We start from the raw sequence: 15735 nt of genomic DNA, 5'->3' as shown, positions 1-15735 counted from the left end.
GAGATCTACTGCGTGTCTTTTCTCATGTTAGAAGAATCTGACTAATGGTATGCTTTTTATGGAATATAGTTTGTCATATAATACTGTGGGTGTGTGGGGGCCTCAAATTCAAAGAATGTGATGGCACGTGGTCAGCAAAATTTGTTTGGTTGTTCTTAGTGTGGTCAGTGGTCATGAAACCAGCGTTGGTCCTTAAGCAATTTCCAAAACGGGAAAAAGGGATTCCAATCTGACAATAACAACTACATCCGCGACTATATATGTGTCTCTCTTGCTTCATAACTTACCTTTGCTCCTCACTGCACACCCATCTATTTCAGATACTATAGTCTGTAGTATCACAATTCACAAAGGTGAAAAGAAATCTGCTTACTTTTCTTTCACACAAGCTTTTACCCATTTATTATGTAATTAAAGTTTGTTTGAATATAAATTTACAAGTATTTTTTTTAAAAATTATTAAAAACTACTTTTGTAAGAGAAATTTTAGAAAACGTTTATATTTTGTTTCTAAATAGATTGTTATTATACACTTATAGATGTTTACATTTTGATTGTACTTCGATATTTTTTTTAGTCTAAGTTTATTTTTTTATAGAAAATATAAAATACTTCTGTTTATATATATATATATATATATATATATATATATATATATATATATATATATATATATTCACAACTTTAAATAGCAATTTTCGCGGAGACATTTATCATCTTTAACAATATTCATTAAAATATTACTATAAACTAAATTAATAAGTAGAGAAATATTAGCATAGATAGACAAATATTTTTTATATCAATATTTTTCTTTATAAGTATTTTTCAAAATTAAGTTAAAAAATAATATTAAAAAAATATTCCTATTATGTATAATTATTTTCTGAAATTGAAGTCTCATACCGAATAAAAAAATAACATATAAAAATATATATAATTATAAAATAAAATTTAAGATAAATTTTTTTTTGATATACATAATCTAAATTTGATAGTAACTAGTTTAGGATATTTTCTCTTGTTAAAAAATATTTAGGATATTTTAAATTTTAAAAGACTTGTCATAGGATATAAGTAGTGATACAATCTAGTTTATTAAAATATTACAAAATACTACTTTGATAGTATTTTAAAAATGTTACCATTAATATATAAAATATTGCTAAAAGTATTTAACAACACAATTTAGTTTACATTTGGTAAAATATCACAAAAATATATTAACAATATTTACTCATATTAATTTAACAACATTTTTCTAATATTATTAAAAACATATTTTGATGTAGTATACGGATTCATCTAGAGATATATTTATTTCTAATGATTAGTTAATATGTTTAATGAATTTGATATTTTATAGTTGAAAAAATAAAGTGATCATCAATTTAGTTAAATGAGATATTAACATAAAGAATTATTAGTAGATGATAGTATCAAAAAGTTTACTTTACCTACACAGAAAATTTAAACTTTTGCATGAAAGGAGTATCTTTGGTAAACAGAAACGACACGACAGATATGTAATTCATAAGAGGCTGAGATTCTTACCACGTTCATTTGAGATCTCAAATCAGTATATGTTACTATTTCTCATAAAATTCCATATACTTAAAAACGTTGCAAGTCAATTAAATTAAAATGACATTAATTATGTATCAAATTTCTAAAGACAAGGTCTATGGATACATTTTCTTTTGAAAAATAGAGGAAGCTTTATTTGAACAGTCAATTTGATTGATAATTCGAATGTGCGAAAGTCATACTGTAGAAAATAAGATTGGATCAGTTTGAATTATATGATCTAATAATGTAAGGAAGAAAATGAGGACCGAATATTAGCTTCCTGTTACACAAATATCTTTAAAGTTGAATAATAAAAAAAGGAGTCAATTTTTAAATGACGGCCTAATTGTGTGCAGTTAAGAAAACTTTAAATTTATTTATTTATTTATATATATATATATATATATATATATATTATGTTTAAATATATGAATTATATTTAAAATTTATATAAATATAGAGATGGTTGTCATATTTGGCCACAATCACTACAAGAAAATTCGTTATTACAGACGGCCAAAATCCGTGGGAAATGCCAAAAATTCGTGGGTAATAGTGCATTTCTCACGGATTACTGACGGATACTAATTTGTCGGTAAATTGCTCGTCTGAAATATTTACCGACGGATTTTTATCCGTGAGTAACTTTCCGACGGATTTTCCCACAGATTTATCTGTGGGTAATTTCTCACGGATTTACCCACGGATATATCCGTGGGAAATTTCCCATGGATTTATCCGTGGGAAATTACCCTGGACGAATTTTTCGTCAAAAATTATAATTTTTTTTAATTTTAATAAATTTATTAATGTAATAACCCTCATATTTGGCCTCTTAAGGGTTCTATTTCACGATATTTCATTATTTAGCGTGTTTTTATCCTTACTTGTGCAATTTCTGGGAAACTTCCCAGAAGGTCACCCATCCCTGTACTACTCCAGGTCAAACACGCTTAACTGTAAAGTTCTGATGAGTAAGCTATCGAAATGTATATCTATTTTATCTCTAATAATTATTAAAAAAAACTGCCATAAGAATTAAAACAATAAAAACTTATCATTTTCTCTATTTTTTCATGAAGGCATAGAGTATTTTTTTTCCCACTAGTATTATTAAAGTTAAATTATGTTTTTAGTCTCTTTATGTATTTTTAGGATTTAATTTAGTCTCATTATTTTTAAAATGTTCAATTTGGTCCATCAATTTTAAAAAAAATATTCAATATTGTTATTTCGTCTAAATTAACATTAAATATGCTAATGAAATTAAGTAAAAGGATAACATTAAATATTTTTTAAAAAATTAGAGAATTAAATTGAATATTTTAAAAACAGTGAGACCAAATTAAATCTTAAAAATAAATAAAAGACTAAAAATATAATGTAGCTTATTATTAAAGGCGATATATCTTTCTTTGTGTTTCAAATCATTCTCTCCCATACCTTATTTTATTTAGTTTTTATTTGTTTTTCTCCCACTTCTTTGTAAATTTATTTATTAAATTATACACCCTTTAAATAATTATTCAAAATCAATCATTCCTTTTAAATTTTAACTAGTACTCATACGTATTTAACATTAGTTTTTTTATTTTATTTTATTAAATAAAATACCTAGAAGTTAAATAATTTTTTAAGCTAGTATATATAAATAAAAAATCTTCATCATATGTTAAAAAAAAATTACTCTTTTATGAAGGGTCACAATAATGTTCATCTATGACTCTTCAATAAGAGTGGTGTTTATTTAAGTCATAAATTTTTGTAAAAGTTTTCATAATTTCACCAATCATAAATTTAATGACTTAACGATGATCAAATTGATATTAATAAAATTAATAATATTATTATCAATATAAAAATAATATTATAGTTTTGTAATATTAAAAATTAAAATAAAATATTATTTATAAATTTTTAATATTTAATATAATGTAATATTTAAGTTATAAACTATATATAATATAGTATTTAAATTTACATTTTAATAAAATATAACAATATATATTTATAATAACAAGTTTTCATTTAGAATAAAGGATATTAAATTAATATAATATAAATTATAAAAATAAAAAAATATTAAATTAGTCTACTAACTTTCTACTAATTCGCAGTTAAACTATATTTTTGAGACTAACAAAATTGTTTAAGGATTGATTCCTAATCAAATTAATTTAATTAATCAATTTGATCTGATTTCAAAATCATAAGTTTGTTTTAGAGACTTTTGATGAAAGCATTGTTGATTTTTTTTAAACTTTTTTTTATCTAATTTAACTTTTATTCATCAATTCCTACATATTAAACGTGAATAACGCAATTATAGTATTTTTATATATTATTTTTTGACATGAGCATTTTTATATATTTTTAAAATTTTTTTAACTAATTCAATATTTTTATTTATCATATTTATTTATGAACTAAAATTTAATATTTATTTATATAAATTTTAAATATAATTTATATATTCAATTATATGATCTAATTATTATAAAATTTAATTATATATAATAAATATTTAATACACATATTAAAATACTAATATCTTTAAATATATAAATAATGTTTTAAACTTACAATGAACTATTCAAAATTGTGATATAAAATTAATTTTAATTATTATTTTAAAATATTAAAATTAATCTTAGAGGTAATCATAAAAGAAAGTAAATTAAAAAAGATAAATAATTGTCAATGTGGATCGTGGCCATAGATCGATGTAGTATGAGTTGTTTTTCATCTAGAAAACGTATTGAGTTTTTTTTTTGGTAAAGTAGGAAAACTAAACAAAGCACACAGCTCAAGACATAGAGTCTCTCCCTAACGGAAACAAAACAAAATCTGGAGGACTCCTCCAAAATACATTGGAACCTAGGTTCCTTACACCCCAACTAGCAAGCGTATGAGCTACTGAGTTTATTTCTCTAGGGATATGACTTACGTAAACTACCCAATCCCTGGCTAGCCATCGCTGAACACGCCGAATAACATCATAGTGCTTGTGCAGATAATCCCTATCCGTTGGCCGATCTTGAAACAACTTAACAGCTCCCAGGCAGTCACATTCGCAGTTCACCTTCCGAAACCCACCTTTCCAACAAATCGAGAGACCCTCCTCCAGAGCCAACAACTCAGCACGTAACGCATCACCAGTTAAGGCGCTTCGCGAAAAGCCCCCCGCCACATACCTGCCCAATCACGAATAGCTCCACCCATCCCCATAGCAGAAGTCTCACTCAACCAACTCCCGTCTGTGTTTAACTTGACCCATGGGTGCTCCGGATCATTCTCCTAACACTCAAATAACTAAATCTAATAATTAGTGTAATTTAGATCGTGACATTATCATTTCACATTATCGAACATAATAAAAAGTCTCATTAGCCTTTTTTTTCTTCAAAATTCTCAACTTTATTTTATATTTTATTTTATTTTATTGACTTGAAAAAAATTGAGTATTCACGCATCACATTTATAATTTATCTTATTATTTTTTATTAGTTTATGAAATTTATATCTTTTGAAATTGGATCACAAATCAAAATGAAAAAAAACTGGAATAAATTTTAAATGAGGCAATTTTTTTAGTTTTTATTTTTAGATTTTAAAAAAAGAATCATAGTTTTTACACATACCAATAGTACCTATCGAATTGAAAGTATAAATACTAACTATTTAAGTATTCATACCATAATATATTCCTTTAGCACTCTTTATAATTTTTTTTGGTACCAGTAAATATAGGATTCTGGATCCAAGTAAGTATACTCTAAAAGAGGTGCAATCATTTTGTCATAGAATTTTCATGCTTAACAAAACATATTTGTAACTTAATTTGCTCCTCTAAAAATGTGATTGCAATGACACATTTCTTAATGATTATTTACTAAGTTCACAACTCTATCAACCAAAGAATAAGATGGATGACGTCTATAACATCCACCATTAAAAAAATTTGACAACCACAAAAATGTTGCACTCCACTGGTATCTTTCCAACAATACCTAGCTACATGTCACTGGTTTAATAGAAAAGGCACAAACAAAACAACCAAGGTCCGTTGCTAAAAAAATCCCAAATTTTATTTGGGATGGTTGTTGAACCCAACACCTATAAGTTTTTAAGAGATAAATATGTTTCTATTATTTATAAAATGAACAAATTTTAATTTTAATTCCTATTAAATTTCTTTTTCTTTTTAACATTTTAATATTTGTAAACATTAATTTTTGATCATTGTAAAATGAACAAATTTTGATTTTGATCATTATAAAATAAATAATTATCACTAACAATTATGAACAATATTTTAAAATAAATAAATAAGTAGTTAAAAATGACTCACAATAGTAGAGATTAAAAATAATATAACTAAATTTTAGATGATAAAAAATAAAGAATTATTTTTATAGGGATCAAAATCAAAATCCATCCATTTTATAATGACTACAAACATTTCTTTTTATAAAACTAAAAACATATTTAAGTCTAAATATACTACTACATCATGTTTTTTGCTTTAACTTTTAATATATGAGAAAAATAGATTTTATACTATATCAATAATATAAACTATTTATTTAATTATATACCGGTTCATTTAAGAATCACTTAGTGTGTTTTTGGATAAAAGTTAAATTCAACTCAATCCACTTTCACTTTAAAATAATAGCCTTGTTACTTTTACATTTCAAGCTTTGAGAAGTGAAAAGGCACATCCAATGCTTTTAAACAAGTAAATATAACATCCTGATTTTTTTCATAATAAAAAAAATTACCTTTGATAGAAAAATTATATTATAGGTTTGATTAATTAATTAATTAACTTTATAATATAAATAATATTCTTATTAATTAAATAAAACAATAAGGGGAGTGATAAATTACAAAGTATTATATTGGACTTTAAACTCAACCTGAAGGCTTATTATAAAAATGAAACAAAATAAAGGAGATTAGGTTATTACGCATCTTCTAAAAAACCTATAACACTCGTAATAGGAAATCTAGAGGAGATCACCGAAGGAAGCATGAATTAGCGACCAGAGCTATAACGAGTGCATTTTTTCTACAAGATCCTCACTCTTAGTAGGGAGAAGTAATATTATCAAATCTTTTGGGCATATATATATAAGGGATAAGGGTAGAATGACGAATCTTAAGCCCTGTAGGCTATATGTTCAAGTCGTATTGTTGTGTATGTATGCAATTTTGAATCTATAAGTTGCATGTACGATTGATTGTGCATTGAGTGTTGTGCTCACAAATCTATGAGTGCTTGTGAATTATGTGAAAACCTTGGTTTATTGAGAAAAATAGATTTTGTATGTTTCTTATGTGCATGAAACACTATGAATGAGTTGTGTGTTTGATTGATTATGCATTGGGTGTTGTGATCATGAATCTATGAGTGCTTGTGAATTATGTGAAAACCTAGAGCGATATAGATTATGTACGTTTCTTATAAGCATGAGATGTTATGAGTGATTTGTATGTAAGATTGATTGTGTATTGGGATTTTATTGAATTGATGTGCTGAAGTTATTGGGATTTGATAATGGATGTTGTGATGAATTTGATGAAGTTGAATTATTGAGACGTGAGGATGTATATTATGATGAATACTATGATGAGATAAGATGAATAAGTCTAGTGTTGTGGACTACTACTTTAGGAGATGAGTTATGCATATTGTATTTGTTGTGATATGTGCATGGAGTCCATACATATATGTTTTGTGTATGGGATAATGTGAGCCTATTTAGGTAGGATATCATAGGTCATCTACCTATGTTCAGAGTGTTATGGTGGGAAAACCTCTAATAAACATCTTTTAGTTGAGATGGTTCGGGGGATCATTATTGATGGGTAGTCCCTACACTATTTGATGTGATAGTTTCATTCCATTTCTCTTAGATTATTTTGTAATGATGATGATAATGCGGAGATTGATACCACATGCATGTAGAGTTAGAACATGCATTATACGAGCATTAAATTATGATTGAGTTATATTGTGTGATGTAATAATTATGAAGGATGAATGAATGTATAGCGATAATTATTATTGATGTATGAAAGGATGGTTATATGTGTGAGACATTATTGATGTGATAACTGTGTGTGTTTACTTTATGTCTTATATATGTTGTGTATGAATGAAATATATTCTCATTTTCTATGTTTGTATGTTTGTATTTATGCTAAAAGCTACTTGTAAGATTAGTCGTAGTAGTTATTTGCATTTGTGAAACCTTTATTTTATTATATTTCTTTGTTGAGAGTCTTATTCAAATAGGTGGTTGTACTTGACTTTAATTTATACATTTTTTTTATTTTTTTTTCGTTAATAAAGTTAGAGGTAAAATTTTTTTGAACCATTTTACAAAGTGTTGAAGAAAATAGATTTATTCTTATTTTTATAAGTTTCTTATTATTAAATTATTCTGGTAAAAAGATGTTGTAGTAACCAGACACACCCTTATTGACATAGTATCTTGACCAAATTAGTCACTTGTCTAATTCTAATAACATCATTTGAAACAAGTCCAAACTCGTCGCATAATTCATTGAAAACTCGAGTTATAGCATGCGAGCAAACTTAAATCTCCTACATAATGTTGTTCGTATTAACTTAGTTACCTTGAAAAATGAACAAAGGTTTTTCATGCACCAAATACAATCCACTGCTACAACAAAATTAATATGCCAATTCCTTTGCCAACAACTTTGGAGGTCTTACGTACCCCTAACATAAAGCAACCCAAACTGCACTCATCACTTGACAATTTCTCATCGCGTGCAATAATGTTTCATTGTCATGCATGCACAATGTACACGTTGAAGTGGAAACCATTCTACCACGACAACCACTTCTAAAATGATTCACAAAAGGCCTTAATTATGACAATTACAAAAAATAGAAAGTTACATGTCATAAAATCAAAAATAACTTGTAATTGCATGAAAAGAAATACGTATTAAAGTTATTTAATTATTTTTTTTTAAAAATAATCTCAATTTTAAAATATATAAATAGATGTGTTTTTAACTTCAGAGTTATTTATGTGTAGACAAGATGAACAAGACAAAATATGTTTTTTTCTTCGACCAAATAAGGTAAAGGAGTGCCACTTGTACTTTGTAGTAACCAATGTTTTTCATCCATGGTTTCATAAAAAATTACAGTTTAATGCTTTAATTGAACACTTTTCAATGGTTCAATGTATATACATAGTCACACTATCTTGGGAAAGGATAGGTGATAGATTCACTATCACAGGAAAATGCTTCAGATGAACTATAAAATTCGTTGTAGACTTGTTTTGGGGCCACAAATATTTCAGTTTCATTAGGCGATTCCAATTTCAAGCATTGTTTTAACTCTGCTAGCACAACATTCATTGTAGGTCTTTGATTGGAGGTTGATGCAGAACATGCCATTGCTATTCCTAAAGCTTTCCACCCAGAACTAGTATCAAATTTTCCTTGGAGCCTTGGATCTAAAATCCTACTTAAATCTCCTCCTTCAAGTTCAGATCTTATCCACTCAAGTATGTGCATTAATGGGTTGCCTAAACTTTTCAATATTGCAGGACGACCTGTGATTAATTCCAGTAGAACAATTCCAAAGCTATAGATGTCACTTTTCTCATTTAGGGTCCCCAATTTGTAGTACCTGAATTGAAGCGTAATTTATATAATATCATATCAATTGACAAAGACAAAGCAATCCAAACAAAATTGCAATACCTTAAGCTTTATTAGATCAATTTTTTATTTTCTTGTGCAATTAATTTTGACTTGAACATGACACTAATTGTTTTTAGCATTTAAATTAAGATGTGTCAATGGATAAGGACTTACTCTGGGTCAAGGTACCCTGTTGTGCCCATCACTGCAGATTTTTCATTTGAAACATCATTATAAATCATTGAAGAATCTTGATTTTGGTTTTCTTTCCTAAACTCCCTAGAGAGGCCAAAATCTGCTATCTTAGCTTCTAAGTCTTGACTTAAAAGAATGTTGGCTGACTTTACATCCCTGTGTATTATAGGTGGCTTGCATCCATGGTGTAGATAATCCAACCCTTCAAGTTGAAATTCAAACACATCATTCATCAAAATTCAAACATTACCACAAATTGCAAAAGAATGTAGTTTTGCAAAATCAATCATGAATTTACGAGGGTGACAAGTTTTTAGTTATTGTAACTTAATCATATATGCAAAATGTAAAACATGCACTAGATTGGTTTAAACAATCCATAAAATAATTTAGTAGTGTGAACTCAATTGGAGAGATTTTATCCAAAATAAAAGTAAGGACAATGAGCAAAACATTTATTCTTTTTGATTAATACTAAAGTCTGATGATCTAGAAACGTGATAACATTTGGTATCAACGTGAAGATAAGTGAACGTCTAAATAATAGCATTTGAAAGTAGGTGATGATATAGAAAAACATTATAAGCCTACTCAAAAATTAAGTTATACTCACCCTCTGCAGCATCGATTGCTATTTGTATTCTCCTTTCCCAACTCAAGGAATGTGAATTTCCATCTGCAACCAAGAGATATCCCATTAAAATACCCTTTTTCTCTTTAAATATCTTGTGATGCCATAAGTATCCCGATAAACAAATAGAGTTTAATTATCATGCATTATCGTGAATTAGGCTTACATTGTTAACTAATAAAAAATATTCTTACAATGACTTTTAAAGTAATTATTATAAAAATCATCAAACTTAATTTAGAGAAGTATATGAGTACCTGAGAGTGAGAGAAAATCTTTGAGGCTGCCGTTGGCCATGTACTCATATATGAGTGCCATCTTGTTATCATCATCACAGTAACCAATGAAGGATACCAAATTTTTGTGATGAACTGTCATCAAAAGCTCAGCCTGAAAGCCATGTACTCATGTATGAGTGCCATTTTTTTATCATATCATCATTGCAATAATGAATGAAGGATTCTACATTTTTGTCAAGAACTGTTATCAAAATCCCTACATTATTATCCAATAGTAGAATGTGGTACTAATTACCTCAGTCTGAAATTCCTTTGGCCCCTGAGTTGATGATGGAGAAAGCATCTTGACTGCAACTTGTTTGCCATCTTTCACCTGACCACAATACACGGTTCCAAATCCTCCCTTACCAATTGCCATTTCAAAGTTGTTGGTAATGTTCAACACCTCTGAATAAGTGTATTGCCAATTCTTTGATGTTACAGTTTTTCCTCCTTTGTTGAGCATACTTATCTCTTCATCTTAGTCCAAAAGGAAAATTAAATCAAAGTATGGTTAGTATTTTGGTTCCCATTTATTTTGTGTTTGTTCTTCGGGTTTTGAGAATCACAACAAGAAGTACCTGATCTTTCATTTCTTCTAAGTTTCTGAACGAGAATGAAAACAATCAATAGAACTAAAATCGATAATACTGATGCCACTATGGGAATAACAATTTTCTTAGTTTTATTGTTCCCTTTGGTGTCACCATGATTTTGATCATCCACCCTGAAAATGATGAAAACATGACAGTTAGGTCATAATGATGTTTCACTTCTATAAATCTTATTAGATGCTTCATTGTTCATACTTCCACCTTGTTTTTCTTTACCATAATTCATGTTGCTTTCAAGACAAATGAAACTTGCTAGGCTTGAAATAAGCATCTCTATGTCTATTATAGCAAGGCATACCTCAATGTGAGTGATCCGGTCCTTGATCTTTCTAAAAGTGTGGCAGAAACAGAACCTGAAAATAGATTGCTCCTTAAATCCCTACAAAAAATTGATTTTTCTTTCATCAGCCATTACTAATTTATCAATGCATATATTAGGACATACCACAATCATCAAAACACTTACAAATATTTAAGGTATTTCAATTCCTCCAAAAACTGAGGCATTGCTCCAGTTAAGCTATTGTTATGCAAGTCCCTGAATAAAAATAAAATGCAAGTTCTATAGTATTCAATATATGAAGAAAACAATTTTCTTTTAACATTGTGAAATTTCGTAAAGGATGAAAAGGATAACAGTTATATTATTCATATAACAATTTCTTTTAGCACTTATACAATGCTATTTTTTTTTCTCTATCTCTCTATATCACATCTATCATTTTATTACCTTTTTTTTTGGGGTTATTATTAGCGTTATACGCTTACATTTTCTTGCAAGTCACTTCTTCGTTTTTATTCCTGTTCCTCAATTCATTTTCTACCACATCATTTGTCACATATATCATTTTCTCTTTTTCCCCTTCTGTATCTCTCTTATTCATGTATCCAATTTTTGAAGTGTATTCCAACATTTCTCTATTTTTTTCTTTTCTTCCCATGTCTCTTTATCATATAGATTTTTGAAATAAATACAATTTCTCAAAGCAAAAGAATTCAAAAATTTTAATCATGTGTACTTACAAAGATTCCAATGAGGAAAGATTGGAAATGGCAGAAGTTATTGTTCCACTTAAACTGCTTGAGCTCATATTCCTGTAAAAAGAAAATGCTTTCTTCTAAACTTGAATATCACGATATAAAGTTGGAGTGAAAAGTGATACCTTGTTATTCAAAAAGGTCTTTCACAATGGGAGGAGGAAAAGCATACGAAGAGGCTACTCACAGAGATATAATTCGGGGAGGAAGCGAAGTGGTATAGTTGCATTCTAAGCCTTCCCAAGAATAGTTCTTTGGCTCACATGGATCACCCATCCAATTTCTTTGAATCCTATAGTTTTCCCTTATTGCCATCATAGCATCAACTGTGTTTACATATAATTGAATCCATTTAATTAAAGGCATAGTCATTCAAAATGTAGAACAATTGCAAGTAATATGATTGTTTCATTTGATTGGTATGGTTGTACCAGATTTTGTTCTTATTCAAGTGTATCAGGAGAGGGGAATAGAGCATTGGTTTTGCACATGAAATTTTAGCAAGGAAAATGTATCATACCATCTTGTTCAAATGTTGGAAGTGCATCTAATTGTCTTACTACATAAATCTCAACTGCATTAAGAATGGGTGGAAGGGTTGAATCCTTTGTTTTATGTATAGAAATACGATGTTCATTTGCCACCAAGGATTTTGAATTAGATAGGGTGGTTGCAAACAAGTAATGTGGTACTATGGATTCAAACAATGGAGATCCATTCCAGGATATATTAAATTTCCTCAGTTGAGTTTTATTAAGCTGCTCCACTTCGGCAAAGTACAAGTAGACATAAAATTTCCAACTTGGATCATCTGGGGTCCAAGAAAATTCTAAAGGATCATTGTCACTCTTTGGTGTTGTAGCAGCAGTTTTGATGACTTCAAATGGTGCTTTATAGCCATCACCATTGACATTTATTACTGTGGAAGTGCTTACAGAATCCAAAGATGAGGAATTATAGGGTGACCAAATTCTATCATAAATATCATCCTCATATCTACCACTTCCATTGAGTGATCCAAAGTCCCATCTTTTGAAAAGTGTTAGTGACCCAAATTCCCCAAACTCAGTGTTATAAATAGAAGCATTAAGTGGTCTAAGTTCCAATCCCGAGATAAAAGGAGTTCCTTCTCCCTTGTTCACTAGACAAACATTTGTCACCCCTGATTGTGCCACACTGATTGTTTCCATTGTAACTTCATCTGAGGCATTTCTAAATTTGATCGTTGACCAGAAATTGACATCAACATAGAGATCAAACTCAGGTGGCTTGTTTTCTCCATCATAGTTTCCATATAAAAAGGAAGCTCTTATCAAATGTAAACTGCCTTTTCTTCCAGCTATTAACTTGTAACAGTTCCTTTCTCCCTCAGGAAAACTTCTGAGATCTGAGAGTGGTTGTGGCAGCATGGGATTATTAGGGTATGCATAGTTAGAGGAAATGTTCTTATTAACCCCAGTTTGTATGTAGGCTCCATCAGTCCCGTACTTTATTTTAGTTGTATCATCTGTGTACTCAAAGTTTTGAGGACCACCGCAATCAATGCTTATGAAGCCTAAATAGAAAGACAATTCAAGATGATTAAGAAATACAAAAATTGACTTGTATACAATTCAAAATGGGTTAAAATTTGCAAAACTCTTAAAAGAGAGTAAAATTTGGCATAACTAAGCTCTCTCTACCAAATAATATACATCATTTTGATCATATTACGATAAAATCAACAACAATTATTAGGATAATCTCTAATACTTTCTTAAAAATGCAAAATTAAGTCTAATTTAACTTTATAAATTTGATTTATAACTTATATAATTCTATTTTGGTCACATCACTAATACGCTGTAAATATCTCCAACAAAGCCTGCAAAAGCTTATTTGTGGTTTGTTTATGTGTTGAGATTCCATTAAATTAATCCCGAATTGAAAGGCCAGTAAAGATAAGATATGGGTGGTTTGTTCACACATTCCGTGATTGATGAAAAAGAAGAACAAAGACTATTAAGTACCCCTTTAAGGCATATGATAAGGCTACCTTGGAGAAAATATTCCATGACATCAAATAATATTGTTGAAGAAAAAGTAATATCAAAACTCATTGTTACACTGCTTGTGGCAGATGCTAACTAACCTGTTTGTTGTTGTGCATAAACTAAAGCTACAAGGGCAACACAATGTGTCAGCAACAGTATACACCCAATCGAACTTGTCATCGCTGGATCCTATGAAGATTCAATCAAATTGGCTATGCATGTTGGAGACACTTTCATGGGAGGTTTTTTTTTACCTTTTATTTCTGTACAAAGGGTATGTACCGAAGAAACATGGTCCAAAAACAAAATAGTAGATCAATTTTCATCTTGTCAACTTGAACACGGGTTTGATGGTTTTGACAAATCAGACACTGAAAACTTCTGAGTGGATTCCATCAAATAGAAAAGGAGCACCATTTGAATAGTTTGCAAAGACTTCAAAACGTGATTAAACAAAAAAAAATATGGATAATCGTACTGCAACGTTTTCTTTGCAATAATTTTTACGGTCAAAAGAGAAATAAAGAATAATTTATAGTACAATATGTACTATATGAAATTTAATAATACTCGACAAAAATTGGTTTATCAATAAAATTAATGATTAAATTGGGGAGCTAACATGAAAATAAAAAATGGAAATAAACAGGATATGTTCAATATATGCATGCCACCTAATTTTGACCTGGATCTTAGAACTAAAGATATGAAAACAGGTAAATTGGTCCGGTCCGACCTACTGGGCCAAAAATGAGAAACGGATCGGGTGTCATTCAATTTTTATACGGGTTATAATTTTTTTTGAACCAAAATAGATTAAGATTTTAATTTTTTATTATATATAATTCATATGTATTTTTTATTTATTTAAAAAGAATAGATAAAATAGGTATGGTGTTTTTCAGGTCTGATTTTTATTAATTTGGCATAACCCGTTTTGAAGCCTTTAAATAAAGAGCGTTTGACCAATTTTAATACCTCTACTTAAAAGAACATTATTAAATTATTAACGTGAAAATGAATAGAAAGTTAATTAGGTGAAGTAATTGGATTAGTAGTACTTACTATCAACACAAAATAATGAACGGGTCCAAGTTGAAGCCAATTTAATTTTCTCATCTTTCCATTTGAACCTAGGATCTAAGATTAGGTAAAGATTAGGTAAATTTTTTTACTACATGATGTGTATTCGTTTTTCTTTTATGTCTATTTGTTGCACAAGACAAAACCATGAACCTACGTACTACGTAGTAACATGTGCATGGCCCCCTTGACGTTGACTACTTGTCATTTCAATATGGATAGTGTGACTCGATTCATTGAACAAAGAAATTATTTTGCCTAAACTAAATTTGTTTGCTTTTGATAAAACTGTAATAATATCATGTGATGTAATATAAGTGACTAATAAAATTGAGTCAAAATAAAGTGGCTAATAAAATGATAAATGATAATAAATTAAGGGACACTGGCAACTGGGGGAGCTCCTCCGTGGTTTCCTGGACGAGTTTTTTTTTTATTTTTCCATCATTTTCTCTTTTGTGTAATTAGGTCTACTTTCATCTAATTATTCTTGTGAAATGTTTGGATCATCTAATTATTCTTGTAAAATGTTTGGATGAAAAATTTAAATTAAGTAATTTATTTTTATTATTTTTTATAAATATATTTTTTTTTTT

General features: G+C 28.7%; 1 protein-coding gene across 2 annotated transcripts; it reads right to left on the bottom strand.

Moving 5' to 3' along the window:
• Nucleotides 1-8654: 8654 nt before the first annotated feature.
• On the bottom strand, nucleotides 8655-14491 carry RHS16 (root hair specific 16). 2 transcript variants are annotated; one of them, XM_020365253.3, is made up of 12 exons: nucleotides 14155-14491; nucleotides 12544-13578; nucleotides 12211-12349; nucleotides 12009-12080; nucleotides 11452-11523; nucleotides 11284-11364; nucleotides 10953-11098; nucleotides 10628-10845; nucleotides 10351-10483; nucleotides 10076-10138; nucleotides 9442-9664; nucleotides 8655-9253 (listed from the first exon to the last, which is right to left on the bottom strand). In XM_020365253.3, the coding sequence occupies exons 1-12, from the start codon at nucleotides 14234-14236 to the stop codon at nucleotides 8818-8820; spliced, it is 2700 nt and encodes an 899-aa protein (XP_020220842.1). In that variant the 5' UTR covers nucleotides 14237-14491; the 3' UTR covers nucleotides 8655-8817. The 2 variants fall into 2 exon arrangements, with proteins under 2 accessions (XP_020220842.1, XP_020220843.1); XM_020365254.3 differs by having other exon boundaries at nucleotides 10628-10851; nucleotides 14155-14489.
• Nucleotides 14492-15735: the final 1244 nt, after the last annotated feature.

Source organism: Cajanus cajan, chromosome 1 (assembly GCF_000230855.2).
Source record: "Cajanus cajan strain Asha chromosome 1, NIPB_CcT2T_4, whole genome shotgun sequence".
In the NCBI taxonomy this organism is placed as follows: Eukaryota; Viridiplantae; Streptophyta; class Magnoliopsida; order Fabales; family Fabaceae; genus Cajanus; species Cajanus cajan.
Note: the sequence above shows the minus strand (reverse complement) of the source record. Positions and strands in the feature narration are given on the sequence as shown.

What these genes read in the sequence shown, in the direction of transcription:
- RHS16 (XM_020365254.3), bottom strand. Translation starts at nt 14,236, where the DNA reads ATGACAAGTTCGATTGGGTGTATACTGTTGCTGACACATTGTGTTGCC. An exon ending in TTATGCACAACAACAAACAG is followed by an intron (nt 13,579 to 14,154) that starts GTTAGTTAGCAT and finishes CTTTCTATTTAG; the next exon opens with GCTTCATAAGCATTGATTGC. An exon ending in TTGAAATACCTTAAATATTT is followed by an intron (nt 11,365 to 11,451) that starts GTAAGTGTTTTG and finishes AATTTTTTGTAG; the next exon opens with GGATTTAAGGAGCAATCTAT.